The sequence below is a fragment of the Nyctereutes procyonoides genome, unplaced genomic scaffold, assembly GCF_905146905.1.
Source record: "Nyctereutes procyonoides isolate TBG_1078 unplaced genomic scaffold, NYPRO_anot_genome, whole genome shotgun sequence".
In the NCBI taxonomy this organism is placed as follows: Eukaryota; Metazoa; Chordata; class Mammalia; order Carnivora; family Canidae; genus Nyctereutes; species Nyctereutes procyonoides.
Window position 1 is genome coordinate 27,508,435 of NW_026575049.1, and position 20,018 is coordinate 27,528,452.

General features: G+C 50.6%; 1 protein-coding gene across 1 annotated transcript in view; it reads left to right on the forward strand.

The window, feature by feature from the left end:
* The first annotated feature begins 466 nt into the window (after positions 1 to 466).
* The window catches only part of BAIAP2L2 (BAR/IMD domain containing adaptor protein 2 like 2), a 28,301-nt gene continuing 8,749 nt past the window's right edge, over positions 467 to 20,018 (forward strand). Inside the window, exons 1-7 of the mRNA XM_055328564.1 lie at positions 467 to 555; positions 1,703 to 1,778; positions 2,706 to 2,792; positions 3,257 to 3,318; positions 14,687 to 14,758; positions 14,985 to 15,101; positions 15,927 to 16,073. Coding sequence (XP_055184539.1) covers positions 505 to 555; positions 1,703 to 1,778; positions 2,706 to 2,792; positions 3,257 to 3,318; positions 14,687 to 14,758; positions 14,985 to 15,101; positions 15,927 to 16,073 — 612 coding nt within the window. The 5' untranslated portion in view covers positions 467 to 504. The remainder of the gene's footprint in view (positions 556 to 1,702; positions 1,779 to 2,705; positions 2,793 to 3,256; positions 3,319 to 14,686; positions 14,759 to 14,984; positions 15,102 to 15,926; positions 16,074 to 20,018) is intronic.

Below are 20,018 nucleotides of genomic sequence, written 5' to 3' on the forward strand. Positions count from 1 at the left end.
GCCTCCTGGGCTGGGTGTGTGGGAGAGGGCTCCGGGGGAGGACACCCAGCAGCTCAGGCCCTATAACTCGGTCGATGCCCGATGTAGGCAGACGGGAGACAGGAGCCCCCACCCCGCCCTGAGCCAGGGGTCCCTGCGGGCCTGGGGAATGCTCACTCCAGAGGAGGAGGTGACCCAAGACAGTGGCCCTTCCACGCGTGCCCACCGGCCCATGGCTCAGAGGGGTAAATAATTGAAGGGCAGGTCACACGAACCTGCCCGCGTCACAGGATGCCTTCCTCCGGCTCTGGTTACGCCCCAGATCACATTCTGACATCCCTGGCTGGTGAATAATTAAGCTGCCACCTCCTCCCCGGCCACACAGCAGGCCCTCCGTCTCCAGGTCCTGCTGGGCAGCTTTCTTTGCTCCCTCAGAGCAGTGGGCACTGGAGGGGACTCACCCCCGCGCTCCTGGCCCTGCCAGCACCCCCAGCCTCCCCCAGCACCCGAGTTGCCGCCCACTCCATGGCCCCCGAGATGGACCAGTTCTACAGGTCCACCATGGCCATCTACAAGGTGAGCATGTGTGTGGCCCGGGCCCCAGGCCCGAGCACCCCTTCTCAGTGCCGGAAGGTTGGGCCAGGTCTGGGGGACAGGGTGAGCATGACTATAGCATGTTCTGGAAGGAAGGCCCTGAACGGGCCTGGGTTGGGGGCTCAGGGGTGGGGATCCCCGGGGACAGTTAACCACCCCAGGCCAGCCTGAGGCTCCTAGGGCAGGGGTTTGTCCAGTCGCCCAGTTAGTGACGGCCCCGCTGAGACGGTGCTCCTAGACGCTGGGCAAAGGCAGGATGAGGCCCACGGGGGTTAGAGGTGGGAGTGGGTGAGGCCCAGAGAGCCACCTGGCCCTGGCCTGCAGGGTCCCTCTCTGGCTGTCTCTCTGTCTTCCTGTCTCTGTCCATCTCTCCTTTCTGAGCCCCTCACTCGAATTGTCTGCTTCACTCCAGAGGGGTTGCCACTGTCTCTGTAGACTTTTATTGAGCACCTACTACACGTAGGACTTTCTTGCATGTAAGCCTCAGGACACCCTGCCGGCAGGATAGAAAATAGTCACCCCAAAGGATCGATGAGAAAGCCAAGGCCAACATGGTTAAACAGCTTGTTCAAGGTCACTGAACATCCCAGAGAGGCTTCTGTGATTTGAACCAAGACCCAAGCCTAAGTCCATGCCCCAGGCCCTCTGCATCTCCAGCTGTCCGTGGCCTGAGGTGGCCCGTGACCCAGCCACAGTCAGGCGCCCAACGGCTCTTCTTTGAGGCGGGTGAGACCTGCCCTTGCCCCTGAGGGGACTATCGGACATCCATGAGTCCAGCCCAGCGAGGCCTGGACCCAGGGTAGGGTGAAGCCACACCCAGCTGGGGGCTGCAACAAACCACGAGCCTCCTCCCCGAGGGAGGAGGAGAACCTTCCAGGTGCATTGTCTTAGGAGCAAGTTCCTGCCAGAGCAGGTGTGTGAGCAGGAGCAAAGCTAGAACAGGGCCCCAAGAGATGGCTGTAAGGCCTCTGCAACAGAGTCAGGATTTGGGGTGACTCCACATTCCTGGATGGGTTCCCCTATACTCGGGCTCCCTCTCTGGGGCTGGGGGTGCCCTGCTCTCGAGGCCCAGTGACACCTCTGCCCATCGGCCTTTCTTTTTCCTCCCTCCTTTGGCCTCGGGCTCCAGAGCATCATGGAGCAGTTTAACCCTGCCCTGGAGAACCTGGTGTACCTTGGAAACAACTACCTCCGGGCCTTCCATGGTAAGTCCCTGCCTGGCCCAGGGCTCCCAGCCTCCCAGCCTCCACTGTCCCCATGCACCTGGTCCTTCCATGCAGTCACCTGCACCCCACATCAGACATTCTGCTCAGGCTCACCCCTACACACTCCTATCCAGCACTCTCATCCACACACACCCACACGCTCCTATGCCTGCTTCTTAGGTGACCTCCAGATGCTCCCAGAGACACAGGGCTTGGCTCTGGTGGCCTCCGCGGCCCCAGCCACACCACGCTTCTATAGGTCACCTTCATGCTGCCTGGTGAGCCCACTGCTATACCCAGGCCCACTTCTGCAAGCCTGGCTTCACACCACAGCTGTCTGTCCTCACTCTGACCACGCACCCCGCCAGCTGAACCTCACTCTCAGTGCCCGTGCTAACAGCTACCTCTCCCCCATTTCCCAACAACACCTGCTCCAAGGCTAATCACTCCACCAGGGCTTGCAGTCCTCCCTGCAAAGGACAAGCCAGGGACACACCCGGAGCTGAGGGCCACCCAAGCCCTCCCTGCCTTTTAGGACTTTGGAATCAAAGCCTACTTTCCCCTATGCCAGCTACCTCAGCCCACCCCCACCCCATGCCCTGACACCTGCACAGAGCAACACACCTGCCCACACCTCCCTGTGCATACACACAGGTGCCGCACCTGCACCCATGACAGACATGCACTCAGGTCCTGCTCAGTGCCAGTCCCTGTGCTGGGTGCAGCTGTCCTGGCCCTGCTCCATACCTGCTTTCTCCTCCGGCCAACACCACGTGTCCACACACACCACCCAGGACAGTACCCCACACACGTACCCGTGCCTGATCGCATGGTGTCCCCTCCATGGGCCCTCTCCTGGCAGGAGGGGCCTCCAGGGGTGAGAGCAGATGGAGGAGGGGGGCTAGACCCATCCCTGTCCCCCTGCAGCTCTGTCCGAGGCAGCTGAGGTGTACTTCAATGCCATCCAGAAGATTGGGGAGCAGGCCCTGCAGAGTTCCACCTCGCAGATTCTGGGTGAGCCGCTTCCCCTTCTGCTATATCCTTCATTCTTTCTTGGGCCTGGGGCTCTCCTCCTGGTCCTGCCTCCACCCTAGGCCTCCTCCTGCTGTCCAGACCCCTCTGCCTCCCCGGTGCTGTCCCTTGGGCATGAGGCCTGCCTTGCCCACCATCCTGGGATCCCAGAAAGGGTTCCTTTTACGTTCTTACCTTTCCTGGAAAATCCCCCTAAGACACAGGCCTTGCAGCCCAGCGCCCAGCGCCCAGACTCCTGTTCTGGAGCCCAAGCTCCTCTGCACCACTCTCTGCAGGGCTGTTCCAGGGCTGGGACAAGCTCTGCCATCCTCACAGAGCCATATGGGAAATCCTTGGACTTTGGTCCCAAAATCCCATCTCAGGCAGCCCCTGTGGCAGCTTCTAGCAGGAAGAGGGTGGGTGGGGCAGGCGGCCCCCACTGAAGCTTCTGCTCTCCATGCCTCCAGGAGAGATCCTAGTGCAGATGTCAGATACCCAGCGGCACCTGAACTCCGACCTGGAGGTGGTGGTGAGTATCACACCGCACGGTGCTGAAGGGTCACTCAGGAGAGTGGGGTGCATTCCAAGGAAGACCAGGGCCCCATCTCCCACCTCCTTTCCCAGGGAGGGATCCCTGGGGCCTGGGGTGACACACAAGCACTGCTCTTCTGGGTACCTGCCAGGGCCAGGCTGCGTGGGGCATGTACACCTGCCATATCTCGTTCAAGCCGCCAGCCAGCCTGGGAGGCAGGTGCCACTTGTCTCCATTCTACCAAGGAGGAAACTGAGTCTCGGAGATCTGGTCTCTTGCCCCCAATTCCAAAGCAAGTGGAGGAGCTAGGGAGAGAAAAGACCCCCGCCCAGGAGCATGTGGCCAGGCCCTGCCCCTCTCTGGCTCCCGGGCCCCTCCCTCCATGCTCCCAGGGAGCAAACCAGCCACCTGACCTTGTCACACCCGCGAGAAAAACCCAAAGAACTAAACCCAGTCTTCTCAGTGAGGGAGCCCAGGCCCTGCTGACCCAGCAGCCTCCCTGTGGCACCCCCAATCACAGCCCAGCACCACAAAGAGCTGCCCTCTGCAGACACAGCCTGGTGTTCCTACCCTTGGGCTGTCTTCATGCCATTCTCTCAGCCTAGATCCACCCCCATCCTTGCCGGCCAGCACCTTACCAGGCCTCCCTTGACCCCCCAGACAAGCTCATTACTCCTCCTTCTGGACTCCAACAGATGCTTCTATGCATTCTTAGTACGTGATGGTTAAGACAGCGAGCTCTGCAGCCAGAGCACCTGCGTTCAAAACCCAGCTCCACCCGCCACTGGCTTGTGACCTTGGACAAGCCTGTCTGTACTTTGGCTTACCTGTCTGTCAAATGAAAATAATCATAACTACCGGCGGGATTCTCATGAGGACTAAGCAAATTCATTAGTTTAAACTAGATGCCTGGCGCCCGTAGCCCTCCATGCATCTTCTTGGTGATAATTGGCAGTCAGATCCATCACCCTGTCTCTCTCCCACCAAGACTGGGAGCCCCGCAAGGGCTGAGGTGGGGCCTGGCACCTGGCAGGGGCTTCACTGACCCTGGATAGAAGGAGCAAATTTGAAAAGGAGAGAGTAGGGCCTGACCCCACAGAGAGGGGATGAGCAGGTATTCCCAGGGGGTGCGGTGGGCTAAGCACTGGGCGGAAGGCAGCCAAGGATGGGGAGCTGGGGCAGAGCACAGAGGAGCTGGTGGTGAGGGGTCTTGGAAAGCTCAGGAGGAAATCAGCTCAGTGTGACACCACGTGGCTTGCAAACATGTGTGTATGAGGGGGACCCCCCCCGGAAGTCAGGGTGTGCTTTAGGGGGACACCAGAAAATATGTAGCAGTTTGGTTACAACGTCAAAAGGGGGAACAATTTTAGGAACAGAAAGTGTGCCTCCACCTGCACAGGATCACACCCTGGTCCTAGGCCCACCTCTGGGACACTTGCAGGCTCAGGGCTCTGCGGAGCCCCCTCCCGGGGCTCGGGGGGGAGTTAGGAGCACCGCTCCTGCTGGCAGCCAGTGACACTTCCTATCCTCGGGTTTGATGGCTCTCTGTGTCACTCGTGGCACACCTGGGCTGGATAAGGACGAGTGTCATCCAGGCCTTCGCTGTAAGGAGAGATCTTTCCTCTCTGGGCACCCGCATCTTGGCTGTGACAGCTGGGCAGGGCCCTCGGCCAGAACCAGAGGCTGCCTGCCCCGGGCTCGCCCATCCAACAGCTCTCCGCAGCCAGGCGCCAGGCCCCGTTGCAGACAAAGCCCTTGCCCCCACCCCCACCCCCGCCACCCTGAGAGGAGCCAGACAAAACGCCAGACTAACAAGTGAGCATATACGAGGCAGTATGTAGAGATGCGAGAGGTGCCCTGGAGGAAGACAGAGCAGGGAAGGCTCGTGGCTGGTGTTGGACGGCTGCAATTTTTAAGATACTCTCAGAAAACAGGACTAGGAAGGGGACACTGAGAGAGGCCTGGGAGAGGGGAGGGTGAGGGAAGGGCCTTCCGGGTGGAGCTCCTGAAGGCTAGCAGGCGTGTGTGAAGGAGAAAATCGGCTGGGACAAGAGCCCTGTCCTGTGGCCTTGCCCAGGCTCTGGCCATTCTTCTGAGTGTGCAAAGCTAAAGATAGACAGGATATGACTTTTTTTTAAAAAAATATTTTATTTACTTATTCATGGGAGACACAGAGAGAGAGGCAGAGACACAGGCAGAGGGAGCAGGCTCCCTGCAGGGAGCCCGATGGGGCACTCGATCCCAGGACCCCAGGATCACAACCTGAGCCAAAGGCAGATGCTCAACCACTGAGCCATCCAGGTGTTGTCCCCAGGATCTCACTTTTTTTTTAAAAAAAAAAGATAATTTATTTATTTATTCATAGAGACACACACAGAGAGAGAGAGGCAGAGACACAGACAGAGGGAGAAGCAGACTCCACGCAGAGAGCCTGACGTGGGACTTGATCCAGGGTCTCCAGGATCACGCCCTAGGCTGCAGGCGGCGCTAAACCTCTGCACCATCAGGGCTGCCCTCATTTTTTTTTTTTTTTTTTATCGTGAAGTAAAACACCAACAGAGAACGTCTCACTGAGCAAATTAGAGCTTAATGAATCATTTTAAGGCAAACTACTTTCCAGGTCAAGAACTGTGGTAGCCTCTCCAGGAGCCCGTCAAAATCATAGCCCCTCCTTCCCTCTCCCCCAAAGTAACCACTGATCCCATGCTTCCTTGTGTTCCTTTGTAGCCAATCACTCAGGCGTATGTCCCTGGACACTAGAGTTTGGTTGTGCTCAATCTCTTTTTTCAAACATGCCTTTGAGTTTCTTAACCAACTGGTTCCCTCCATCCCTTTCTTTCCCTTACAACTTGTCTGTTGAAGGCCCTGGGACCCCATGGCTGGTTTTCCTAAAATCTGGAAACGGCCGATCTTGCACCTTTGGTGCAGTTCACATTATTCCTCTGTCCTTTGCATCTAGGGGCTTGATCAGACCCAGGTTCTTTTTTTTTTTTTTCTTTTTTAAGATTTTATTTATTTATTCATGAGAGACATAGAGAGGCAGAGACACAGGCAGAGGGAGAAGCAGGCTCCCTGTGGGGAGCCCGATGTGGGACTCGATCCAGGACCCCGGGATCACGCCCTGAGCCAGAGGCAGATGCTCAACCACTGAGCCATCCAGGTGTCCCATCAGACCTAGGTTCTATCCTTCTGGCAAGATCCCAGAGAGCGCTGGGTTCTTCCATCAGAAGTCACGTCACGTCTGCAGCCATGTGATGTTAACAGCCGTTGGGGCTCAGTGTGTCCAGATCCATTCACACACAGGAAGTTAACTGCTCTTCTGATGTGCTCTTACCTGTTAACTGGGATATTTCTATATGGAGACGCTTCTTTGTTAGTAGTGGCACATTTTTGTGTGAAAAGTAAGGTAAGGTTTATTCAATCCCTTCACTTATTAGCTTTTGAGATCATGAATGGGCTGTCACCCTGCTGTCCTCTGAAGGTGACCAATTAGCTGTATTGTTTTCCTCACATCATTACTGTGGTATTTTTTAGTATCATCAGTATCGTACATTTAAACACATTGGCTGTATTTCAGTCCTTTGCATTTATTGTCTTTAGCAAAGTTGAAAATGTTCCCTCTTTGGCCAATAGAAGCTTCTTCAGTCTGGCTCCTGAGTCTCTTGGGTACAACCCTAGTAGTTTTGATGGCTTTCCGGCTGTTTTGTTTTGTTCAGCCTCTTCTGGGTTACACAGCTTCTCCTTTGTTCTGGTCCTCATAAGAATCCTGACTCTTGGGGCACCTGGGTGGCTCAGTGGTTGAGCATCTGCCTTTGGCTCAGGTCCTGGGATCGAGTCCCGCATCAGGCTCCTGGCAGGGAGTCTGCTTCTCCCTCTGCTTCTGTCTCTGCCTCTCTCTCTGTGGCTCTCATAAATGGAATAAATAAAATCTTAAAAAAAAAAGGAGAATCCTGATTCTTGAGGATACAGAGAATGCAAGCATTCAGACATCCCAATCATCTTCAGGCATGAAACATTGAATGTTTCTGTTGAAAAGTCTGATGATCTGTTTTTTCCTGTCATAAATCACTTGCTTTTTCAGCCTAGATGCCGGATTTTTTTTTTTCTTTTTCTTCAGTCTAGTAATTTTTCTAGACATGTCTTGGTGTTGATCTATCTGGGTCAATATCCTCAGTCACAGGGTGTACTTTTGCAATAAGTAGTTTTAAATTCTTTTCTTTTTTTAATTTCAGAAATGTTATCTTGAATCATAATTTGTAGAATGTTTTTGTTCTCTACCTTTGCATTTCTTCCTCAGGGACTCCTATTATCTGTATGTTAGATCTCCACAGCTTATCTTCAACATCTTTTCTTCGTCTTGGCTATTTTTACTTTTTTCTTCATTTCTTCCCCCACCCCCCAAATTCCAGATGTTTTGATTTAATACCTGGACCAAGAACAGAGCCCATAATAGAAGTCCTATCATAGATGTATCTATATATACAATGATATATAAAAATATATTCTCATGGGGCTGCCTGGGTGGCTCAATCAGTTAAGTAACTGCCTTTGGCTCTGGTCATGACCTTGGGGTCCTGGGATTGAGCCCCATATTAGGCTCCCAGCTCAGTGGGGAGCCTGCTTCTCCCTCTCCCTCTGCCCCACCCCTGCTTGTGCTCTCTCACTCTCATAAATAAATAAATAAATAAACAAACAAACAAACAAACAAAATCTTTAAAAATATATATTCTGGGCAGTCCATGTGGCTCAGCAGTTTAGTGCTGCCTTCAGCCCAGGGCATGATCCTGGAGACCCAGAATCGAGTCCCACGTCGGGCTTCCTGCAAGGAGACTGCTTCTCCCTCTGCCTCTCTCTCTGTGTCTCTCATGAATGAATAAATAAAATCTTTAAATAAAAAATAAAAATATATATTCTCAGGACGCCTGGGTGGCTCAGTAGTTAAGTATCTGCCTTCAGCTCAGGGCATGATCCTGTAGTCCCGGGATCGAGTCCTGTATCGGGCTCCCTGCATGGAGCCTGTTTCTTCCTCTGCCTGTGTCTCTGCCTCTCTCAGTGTGTCTCTCATGAATAATTAAGTAAAATCTTTTAAATATATATATATATTCTCATATATATTACATATATCATATACTAAATATGTCAGCTTGAAATTCACCCCTTTGAAGTATACCATTTAGAAGATTTTTTTAAAAGATTTTATTTATTTATTCATGAGAGATACAGAGGGAGAGAGGCAGAGACACAGGCAGAGGGAGAAGCAGGCTCCACACAGGGAGCCTGATGTGGGACTCGATCCCAGGACTCCAGGATCATACCTGATCCTGAAGGCAGCTGAAGGCAGCACTATACCACTGAGCCACCCAGGCTGCCCCAATTCAGAAGTTTTTAATGTAGTCACAGAGCTTTGAACCCATCCCTACTGTGTAATGTTAGAACATTTTCACCACCCTTGTCCACGAAACACTGTCCCCATTAATATTTGCTCTAGTTTCTTGGTTTCTTTTCATAAAAAAATTTTCCTCCTCTTTGGCAACCGCTCTCTGACTTCTGTCTCTAGAGATTCATTTAGCCCATTCTAGGACTTCATATGAAGGGAACTGTACATATGTATTCTTCTGTGTCCCGCCTCATTCACTCCATGTAATGTTTGTAAGATGACCTCATGCTGTCACAAGCATTGATGCTTGCTGTGTCTGATTGCTTAGTATTTGACTCAATGACTGTACCACCATTTGTTTATCTTTCTGTTGATGGTCATTTGGGTTGTTTCCAGTTTAGGATTATTATGACTATGGCTGCTGTGAACACTCTTGTACAAGTCTTTTGTGGATTTATGTTTTCATTCCGCTTGGATAAATACCTGGGGGCAGAATTTGTGGGTCACAGGGCTGACATAAATTTGGCTTTATGAGAAACTGCCAAAGAGCTCTCCAAAGCTCTTAATGCTAGCCGCACCCCTGCCTGCAATGTATAAAAGCTGCTGCTGCTCTCTGTATGCTTGCCAACATCCGATGTTGTCAGTCTTATTTATTTTAGCCATTCTAGAAGATATGGAATGGTACCTCATTGTGGTTTCATTTTGCATATGCCAAAGACTTTTTTTTAAAGATTTTATATATTTATTCATGAGAGATACAAAGAGAGGCAGACATAGGCAAAGGGAGAAGCAGGTTTCCTGTGAGGAGGCTGATGCAAGACTCAATCCCAGGACCCTAGGATCATGACCTGAGCCAAAGACCACTCAGATCAACCACTGAGCCACCCAGGCACTCCTGCCAAAGGTTTTTTTTTTTTAATTTTTTATTTATTTATGATAGTCACAGAGAGAGAGAGAGAGAGAGAGGCAGAGACACAGGCAGAGGGAGAAGCAGGCTCCATGCACCGGGAGCCCGATGTGGGATTCGATCCCGGGTCTCCAGGATCGCGCCCTGGGCCAAAGGCAGGCGCCAAACCGCTGCGCCACCCAGGGATCCCGTGCCAAATACTTTTAATGGGCTTACCAGATATTTGCATATCTTCTTTCATGAGGTGTTTGTTTAGTACTTTGCCCGTTATTGGGTTATACTTATTGTTGACTTATAGGAGTTCTTTACATAGTCAAGGTATGAATCCTTCTTCAGATATAGGCATAGTGCATGTTTCCCCCCTCCCAACCTATAGCCTGTCTATTCATTTTCTAAATACTGTCTTTGATGAGCAGAAGTTTTACATTTTTAGGAAGCCAAATTTGGCTATTGTTTTCATTTTACAAAAGGCAAAATCTGTTTAAACTCAGTAAACTACCTTAAAATTCATGGGACTAATGCTATGACAACAACAAACACTAAAAAGAGCACCTGCCTCTGCTAATTTGACAATTTTAAAAAGTGGCTTGTATTTGTATCCATTTCAAGAAATCTTTGCCCACCACCATGGCAAAGATATTCTAGGTTTTCTTGTAGACGCTCTATGTTTTGGACTTTACATTTATTTCTATGATCCATCTTAATTTTGTTTTTGTGAAGAAGTGAGATAGAATCAGGGTTCTTTCCCCCAGTTGTCCCAGCATCATCCCCAAAAAACTTTGCTTTCCCCATTGAACTGACTTGATATCTTTGTCAAAATTTGATTTGTTGTGTATGTGTGGGTCTATTTCTGAGCTCTCTACTCTGTTCCATTGATAAATTTGTATATCCTTACACTGATACTACAACTGTATTAATTGCTCTTGCTTTATAGTGAGTCTTAAAATCAAATAGTCTAAGAATTTTTGTTCTTTTTTCTCAAAATTATTTTGCACAGTCAAGATCCTTTGCATTTGCATATGTAGAATCAGTTTGTCAATTTCTCTAAGAAAATCTGCTGGAATTTTGACAAGGATTGCATCAATCTATAAATTAATGGTCCTCATAGGGGGACCTGGCTGGGTTAGTCAGTAGAGCATGCAACTCTAGATCTGAGAGTCATGAGTTTAAGCTCTATGTTGGGAGTGGAGCCTACTTAAAAAAAAAATACATATATATTAACGGTCATCTTAACAATATTGAGTCTTCTAATCCATGAACATAGTATATCTCTCCATTATTTATTTCTCATAGCAACTCTTTGCCATTTTCAGGGTAGCAGTCTTGTACATCTTTTGCATTTGTTCCTAGGTATTTGATTCTTTTAGCCATTATAATTAGAATTTTTAAAATTTTGTTTTCCAGTTGTTCATTGTTTAACTTATTTTTTAGTAGGATCACCCTGGCTCCTGCACTAAGAATAAAATATCAGCAGTAGAGGGCAAAAGCAAAAGCAGGAAGACCAATTTCGAGGCTATTGCAGTAATCTGGAGGTGGGTTGAAATGGCTTGGGAAAGTGGCAGCAACGGTAGTGTTGAGAAGAAATCAGACTGAATCTAAAGCCAACAAGATTTTCTGATGGAGTAGATGTCAATTGCCAAAGAAAAGGGAAAGTCAAACTAACTCTAAGGTTTTGTTCTGATCAACTGGAAAGGTGTACTTGCCATTAGCCGATTGGGAAATACTGAGCATGGAGCAGTTCAGATGGAGGAGAGAGATCGGGGACTTAGTTTTAGACATGGTAAGTTGGAGATGCTTATTAGAAAACCAACTGGAAATATGGGCTAGAGTTTGGGGTCAAGGTCTAGGCTGGGTTGTTTGTCTGGGAGCCATGAGCATATGGACAGATGAACTCATGGAGGGAGTGGGTGGAGGAAGGGAAAGGAAGAGGCCCTGAGGAATCAAGACATAAGGGAGAATCAGCAAATGATAGAAGAGGCAGCGAGGGTAGGAGTGCAAGGAAAACCAGGAGAGGGTAATAGGCTGGAAGCCAAGTGAGGAAGGGGTTTCAGGAGGGAATGATCAACTGTGTCTAATGATGACCACAGTTCATGTCAGATGCATCCTGAGAGTTGGCTTTGTGATGTGGCGTGTCAGTGATTTCAACAAGAACTGTCTTATAGGTGTGCTGGGGCACAGCCTTACTGGATGGTGTTCAAGAACAAATGGGGAAGACAGGAGTGGCATCACCCACAGGGACAATTCTTCCAGCGGGGGGTGGGGGGTTCCTGTCTAGGCGGCAAAAGGATTTCTTTCAAGTTACTGGAACAACAATACATAGACCTTGCGATGTGTATTTTCCACAGTGGGTCTGCTCTCAGCTTCTATGTTGAGGAGCTCACAGGACCCATTAATGAAGTATATGCTGAGAGGATACAGGGAAGGGAGGGCAGTCTCTGCTCTGACCTGCTGGGAATGACTCAGTCAGCCTGGGTTTGGTGACTTCCTTGTTTCAGAAGTCACCCGTTAGTAGATAGTCCTAGGGTTCCCCCATAGCAAGAGCTCAAAGTTCATGTCAATTATCAACCTTTTAATGGATCCATTTCCTCCGGAGCTGAACAAAGACTTTCCATTAACCCAATGGTGCCCGGGGCCCCATCTAATTGGGGCATCCTGGGTCTGTGTCCTCTACCCCGTTGGTGATCACAGCCAAGACATGGCAATGGAAAGAATTACCATCCAGCTGTCCCATTCTAACACACACATCCACGGTGTGAATCTGTTCATACCTGACTAGAAGCAGAAGAATGACATCTGATACATGGAAGGTGGCTTGTTCAGGAGCCACGTCTCCTAGGTGAGAGTGAGATAGAGCAAACAGAATCAGGAAGCCCCCAGCTGGCCTGCAGCACTGACTGCAACAACCCTTTAATCTGTATTTTCAGAACACGTTAAAAAAGCTCCTGCACCCAGGCCTCCCTGGGGAGAGTGCTCCCAGTGGCCTAAGGCTCTCAGTTGGGGGCAGGCGGCACTGCCTCCCTCGCCCACCTTCGTGACAGCCCCACTTGCCTCTGCATTTCTCAGCACATCAGCTCTGCACTAATTTAGGCAGAGCTGGTGTGTCCATCTTGTTGGATTTGTGCATTTTAGATTTTCTCCGTAGCCTTTGGTGTGGTTCAAGTTCGTCTTTGGGTACCACTCGTCATCTATTAGTGCTGTGGTTACAACGTTGCCTGGTTTTGGAGGGTCTACACCAACACCGTATCTCCCATAAGCCCTGCTGTTTATTTTGGGAGATTTTGCAGGATATGGGGATTTTCAAGAACCCATGTTTGGTGTTCAAGCAGAAACCTTGGACTGTCTTTTCAGTGGGAAGCAGGGCCAGGGGAGGAGGGAGTGAGGGGCTCTGGTGGCCGCACTGGGAGGTCCCACAGGTGCAGGTTGGAAAGCTCACTTCCTTGCTTCCTGGATCACTGGATGGATAAGGGTGGTTATGTGGTCTTGGCTGCATTCATAACACTGATTGCCCTACACACACACACACATCCCAGCAGCCACAACTCACAGTTCAAGGGGGGCCCCACTCAAGCTCCCCTACAGACCAGCAGTTACCAGCATTTCAGAAACAATTATGGGAGAAAAACATAAAATTTGCAAGTTTTACCATTGACTAGTTTCCCTTACATACTGGAAGAAGATGACCAACATTCTTCTTTTGGGCAATGCCCAACCCCAGGGGACAAAAGTCCCCCAGCACAGCATGGGGACCCCTGTGGCAGCAGGCAGCATCCATTGCGGGTTCTTGAGCAGGTGCCACTGGGGGGAGTGGGGTGCAGACAAAGGAGGCTGAGCAAAGGTCCCCTGAGGCAGGAGTGGCCGCAGGATGGGGGACACTCCTCTCTGCTCCCTGTGAACCCAAGTGCAAAGCATGCCACTGAAGGGTTTAGATCAGATGTCCCCACAACAGAGTGGCCCAGGGAACGCTAATGGGGGGACTCCAGGAGAAGGTCCCAGGTGAGCACCAAGGCTCACAGAATCAAAGCTCTTCGGGCTCACAAGGCTGGACCTTCAAGAGCATCTGGCCAAGACTTTCCTGTTACAGATGGGGAAACTGAGGCCCAGAGAGGGACAGCAACTTGTCCAAAGTTATAGAGCAAATTGGAGGCAGAACCAGAATTACTAGGACATAGCTCTTCTGAGCCTGAGCCTGGAGCCTTCCCCGGCCTCCTGGTCACCCAGGTGGTCAGCCACCTCTGTCTCTCCTGTCATGGAAACCAGCCACCCCTCAGCTAAGACATCAATGGCGGGATCCCTGGGTGGCGCAGCGGTTTGGCGCCTGCCTTTGGCCCAGGGCGCGATCCTGGAGACCCGGGATCGAATCCCACATCGGGCTCCCAGTGCATGGAGCCTTCTTCTCCCTGTGCCTGTGTCTCTGCCTGTCTCTCTCTCTCTGTATGTCTATCATAAATAAATAAAAAAATTTAAAAAATTGTTTAAAAAAAAAAAGACGTCAATGGCTGTGAGCACTTTCACTGGGTCAGGCCCTGCCCCCAGTGCTGGGGACACAGAGATGGGTCAGACGCGGCTCTTGCACACAGCAGCTTGCTGCTCCTCCAGAGGGGCTGTGAGCAGGGGCCCAGCAGGAAATTCTGTCCTATGGCTAAGGGGAATGAAAAGTAAATGAACAAATGTATGTATACATTCCAGAGACAAAGTGGGAGAACCATGGCTTCTGCTGGGGAAGCCAGGGTGACCTCCTGGTAGAGGAGGCAGGGAAGCTAGGATGTGTAGTCTGGTAGGAAAGTCTAGGCAGAGGGAATGGCATAATCAAAGCACAGACTGGGACTGTGAACCAGGAGACACTGATACATTTATGGAGAGTTGTGGCGAGCCAGCTACTGCACTACGTATTTTGCATATTTAACTATTTAATCCTCCCTCTACCAGGTGCTTTTATTATGACCATTTCTCGGATGATTGGGCAGGTGCCTGGTGTGTTAGGAACTCAGTGGGCTGAATTGGACTGGGCAGTGTGCAAGGGATGCTGCAGTGTGGGAAAGATTAGGGCCACCCTGATCACCCCCACTCTGCACTCCACACAGGTGCAGACATTCCATGGAGACCTACTGCAGCACATGGAGAAGAACACCAAGCTGGACATGCAGTTCATCAAAGTAAGTCTGGCCACCCACCTTGGCCCCCCAGCCCATCACAGGCAAGACTGCCTCTCCTCGTTTGATAGATGGCACGCCGAGGCCTGCGCTGGGCATTGACTGGCCCCAGGCTGCACGTGTTCCCAGCTGAGCCCCCCTGGGGCCCTGTCCAGTACTCCAACCCATGGGCCAGGAGTCTTGAGCTCATTGACATGGGGGTCTCCCTCCTCTCTCCACCCTACCCAAGGACAGTCGCCAGCACTACGAGCTCGAATACCACCACCGAGCCGCCAACCTGGAGAAGTGCATGTCTGAGCTATGGCGCATGGAACGCAAGAGGGACAAGAATGTGCGGGAGATGAAGGTACAAGAGCTGGGGGCAAAACAGGCTCTGGGGGGCCCCTGGACACCCTCCTGGGTTCCCCACCCGGCACTGGCCCAACCCCAGGAGGGCCACCTGCCTCATGCTCCATGGTGAGCATAGCTAGGGAGGTCAGCCGGCCCCTGGTGGGTAGGCACTGCTGGGCCCCAGGGCCACCTCAGTTCTGCTCCTCATGCTGTCACTTCCCAGCCCTCCCCAGAGTCCCAGGCCTTGCGCCTTCTACTTCACTGGGAAAACCTAAGGCCATCAGCCTTGCTGCTCCTGACCGTGGTAGCTATTGCGTAATTCCCCAGCAACCCCGCCATCCTCTGCGCCCCCCACCTCTGGCTAGGGCCAGCCCTCCTCCTAAGCTCAGGGCCCCATCCCTGGCCTCCATCTCCAGGACTTTTATCTCCTTTCCTGTCTCCTCTTCTGGCTCCTTGACTAAGCTCTTATCTCTCCCCTTCAGAATCTACCCTCCCAAGTAGGGACTTATTAATCAACTCATTCACAGTTCCTTAACCCAACCTTCCTGGGCCCCCCCTTGGTGCTTGGCCCCATGCCTGGGGTCAGAGGGATGGCTCAGACACCAGCCCTCCCTGTGAGGAGTGCCCGGGCTGGTTGGACACAGAGCCCAGGCTCAGGAGGATGAGGGTGCCCTTGAGAAGTGGGCCCGGGAGCTCCGGTGAGCTGGGTGCTCGGGGGAGGGCCTCCAGGGGGAGATGGCTGGCTCAGGAAGGACAGAGAGACTTCTGACAGCTGGCACTGGTGGAGGGTGGGAGGAGGCATCCACCCCCTGCCTCCAGCCAGAACCCACTTCTTCGGCAGGAGAGCGTGAACCGGCTGCACGCACAGATGCAGGCCTTCATGTCTGAGAGTCAGCGGGCAGCTGAACTGGAAGAGAAGCGGCGCTATCGTTTCCTGGCTGAGAAGCATCTGCTGCTTTCCAACACCTTCCTGCATTTTTTTGGCCGGGTGAGCTGGGACTGGGGGACAGCTAATGGAGACTTCCTAGGGTCTGTGCTCTCTGTGAGCTGACCACCCATGGGATTTCCTTCTATCCTTCCTCTCTGTAGAAATTTATTCAATTTTATTAATTTGTTCACTCTCCCCATCTATTTCTTTGGTTGTTTCTGTGTTTATTTCTATCATCAGATATTCATTCATTCATGATTTTGTTCATTCTCACATTCATTCATTAATTCATGCCTTTATTCACTCATATATGAACCATTTATTTTTTCATTCCTGCTTGCATATACTCACCATTCACAAATTCATGGATTCATAGGTTTATTTAGTTATTGTCTGTTACTTTGATCATATTATTTAGATCCTCTGTGCTCTTGCTCCATTCTATCTGCTAGATCAAACAGATTCTTTCATTTCTCACTGGATTTTGCTTTCTGTGTTTAACTGCCATGTTGTTTAGTGCTGTTGGGTTTACAACTATCATTACCTTCTCTGTAAATGTTGCCATTTATTTATTTATTTATTTAATGTCTCTCATAATCCAGCCTGAAGCTTTTCATTTCACTTTGAGATTAAAATGACCCTCTTCTCTCTTCTGTGAACTCTTTATTTTAAAGTTTTATTTATTTAAGTAATCTCTACACCCAAGATGGGGCTTGAACTCATGATCCTAAGATCAATAACTGCATGCTAAGTGTGTTCCTGTTGCTAATAGTTCAGTTTTGACTTTTGACCAGTCTGACAGCCTATGTCTTTAAATAGAGGAATTCAGTTTATTCCCGTTACCCCAACAACTGATACACCTGTTTTATGCTTTCAGGATAACTTAACTGCATTTACTTGGTCATTTCTTCTTTTTCTCTCATGCTTGCTCTTGTTGCTTTGGTTGTGTTTTTACATGTTTCCCTTTCCCCTTTATTAACAAATCCTACTGTTCTTTTTATCTCTATTCATGATGACCTCATGTTGTGACCCTCATAATAACATATATTCCTTATTATCTTTTCAAAATATACTGACAAACTCTCTGACACTACACTGTCCATTGCGGCCCCCTGACCCTTAAGATGAGGCCTGGGGAAGGATTTTCTTGCCCTCTCTGGAATTCTAAAATGTGGCCTAACTCCTCCCCTTATGCTCCCCGACCCCCAGCTCTTGGTTTTACCTAAAAACCTAGGGCCTTTAGTTCTAAGCTCTCACGGGTCATTTCTTTGCAGCATGATCCTTTTATTTTGAGAGGCTTCTCTGAGATCACATATCTTTCTGCTGCCTGGTGCATGGTCACCCGCAGACTACACACATGATCAGATACGCTGATACCACTGTGTTTTCACTCCTTTTCCTTTCCCACTGTCTTGGGGTTTCTGTCTTGATTAACTGAATGTTTTCTGCAGCTACTCCATCTGAATCCTTGCATATGTACAAATGTCTCACTTTTTCCCAGAGTGCTGAGTGGCATGTGGGCTGGTTGAAGGACTCCAGAGCTGGAGGCTTTTTCTCCTGGGGTCCAAGAGGACATTGCCCTGTTTTCTGGCACTCTGTGTTGTTGATGCTAAGGCAGGTGCTGGTCTGTCTACTTTCCCTCTTAAGTGACTGGCTCTTTCTCTGGATGCTTGGAGGTTTTCCTGGGGTCCTTGGGACTCAGGAACTTGTCTGGGCACCCCTAGAGGAGTGTCCGCCACTCTCCTCACTCTGCAGGCTCAGTTCTTTCTCCAGGTCAGAGGAGCTGCTTTCCTTTCTCCACTGTCTTTCCTTTTTCTCCTTCTAGAACTCCACATCTATGACCTCCTCCTTTGCCAAGTCTATTTCATTTGTCCTCATTCTATATTGTGAGATACTTCTCCGCCTTGACGTGTCAGGCCTGATTGTGTTCTAGTTCATCTGTTCAATCTTCAATCTTAAGATCGTGCTTTGTCTGGCTAAGAAGGTCTTTGTTAATGCAGCAAACGCTCCTATCAAGATCTTGTTAATCTTTTCACCCCCTTCTCTCAGCTGCCTGGGTAGTCTCCTGGGTTCTCCTCCCTGACCGCTGGGTCCTCTCAGGTGTCTTGTTTCTTTCTTTTGCCTCCCCGTGTCCTGTTCCCACTCTGGGTTCAATTGAGTTGCAAGGGCTCAGGCAGTGGTACTGGCAAATGTGGGAGGTTGGGGGAGTGAAGCCATCTCTACCCCCTAGTATCCCCCTCCTAACCCAGGTCTTCCTATTGTTGCAAGCATCAGCTCAGCATGAGAGATAGGGATTAATTTAGTCTACTCTTGTGGAGAACCACTGCAGACAGGGCCGCCGGGGAAGGTTGTGCAGACTGAGCACTGCACAAGGGTACCTGATTAAGAGTAGGGCCTGTGCTCTACTCTCCAAGCTGAATACACTGGTGCAGACCGTATTTTCCTAGAGAAAGGAGCACCTCTTTCTTTGCATAAAGAGGCCATCCTCTCACCAAAGGTGTGCCCAGCAGGCTCTGTCCATCCATAGGGGACACTTATCTCTAAATTATAAGGAACTATCCTATGGGCTAGCAGCAGCCCAAACCTATGGAGCCCTGGGACTCAGGAAAGCCAGCAGCCCCTCCCAGGCCACACTCAGGAGGGACACTTGACACTGTCCTTCCCAAGTGCCTCTGTGGGCATCATGGCCAGAGCCCCTCTTGTCCAGCCAGCCCAGTACTGGCCAAAGTTCTGTCCTGCTGTTAACTGTAAAGATCCGACAGTCCGGAGCCTCCCAGTTGCCCACCTGGCATGTGGCCTGGTCTGGTCTGTGGGTCTGGTGGGATCTGTAGAAGGAGGGACCAAGGACACTGGGACATCATTTTTCCACCATTCCCTCATAAATCGATGACCTTGTCCCTGCATTTTTCCAAGGTTATTTGCTCATTTATGTCCTTAATAAATATTCTTTGAGCCCAGAAGACATGTCAGGCTCTGACTGTGTCATATCTGAGAGCCAGCCTCTCTTTCCTGATGTCACCAGCAGGGCTCCTCACCCACCACTATTTCTCTTTCTTTGTATTCTTGATCAGGTTTCCCAGCTGCTGTGCCCTGGCTGCAAACCTAGCAAATGATTTCACTTCTCTGAGTCTCTTTTTCTTATCTGACAAAAGAGGGGAATAATCCCCACCTTGCAAGGTTGATGCAGCAATAGAGCCTCATGTGAAGGAGCCCAGGGGTATCAGAGTCTCCTGCCCCTACTCCCCTCCAAAGCCAAAAATAAAAGCTACCCTTCAGGAGATCTGTCTGCTTCCAACTGGCTGCCTCTGACAGCCCCCAGCAGATTCCTGCCTCCCTGCTTCTGCCAGGCCCCTTCCCAAGGCTCTAAACCCAGGGACCTGGGCAGCCCGGGTGGCCCAGCGGTTTGGCGCCGCCTTCAGCCCAGGGCGTGATCCTGGGGACCTGGGATGAGTCCCATGTCGGGCTCCCTACATGGAGCCGGCTTCTCCCTCTGCCTGTGTCTCTGCCTCTCTCTCTCTCTCTCTCTCTCTCTCTGTCTCTGTCTCTGTCTCTGTGTCTCTCATGAATAAATAAACAAAATCTTTAAAAATAAACAAACAAACAAACCCAGGGACCCTCCGGTGCTGAGTGGAGGTGGGGACATGGCTGGATCCAGCGACTGGTTTCAGCCCCAGCTGACATTCTTCCTCTGTTCCCACGACAGGCAGCCCCCGACAGGAGGCTTCCCCTCCTACCCCTTCTCTCTCTCTCTCTCTCTCTCTCTCTCTCTCTCTCTCAGAGTGATGCTCCAGAGAGGAGAGACTGCTTATTCTTCTTTTAAATATTCTTCTTTTAAATAATCGTATTGAGATATTCACACAGCACACAATTCATGCATTTAAAGTGTATAGTCCAGCAGTGTCTCGTATACTTGCTGAGTTGTGAATCCATGGCCACGGTCAAGTTCAGAACATTCGTGTTATCCCTAAAACCCCCAGCACCCCTAACGGTCACTCCCCAATGATC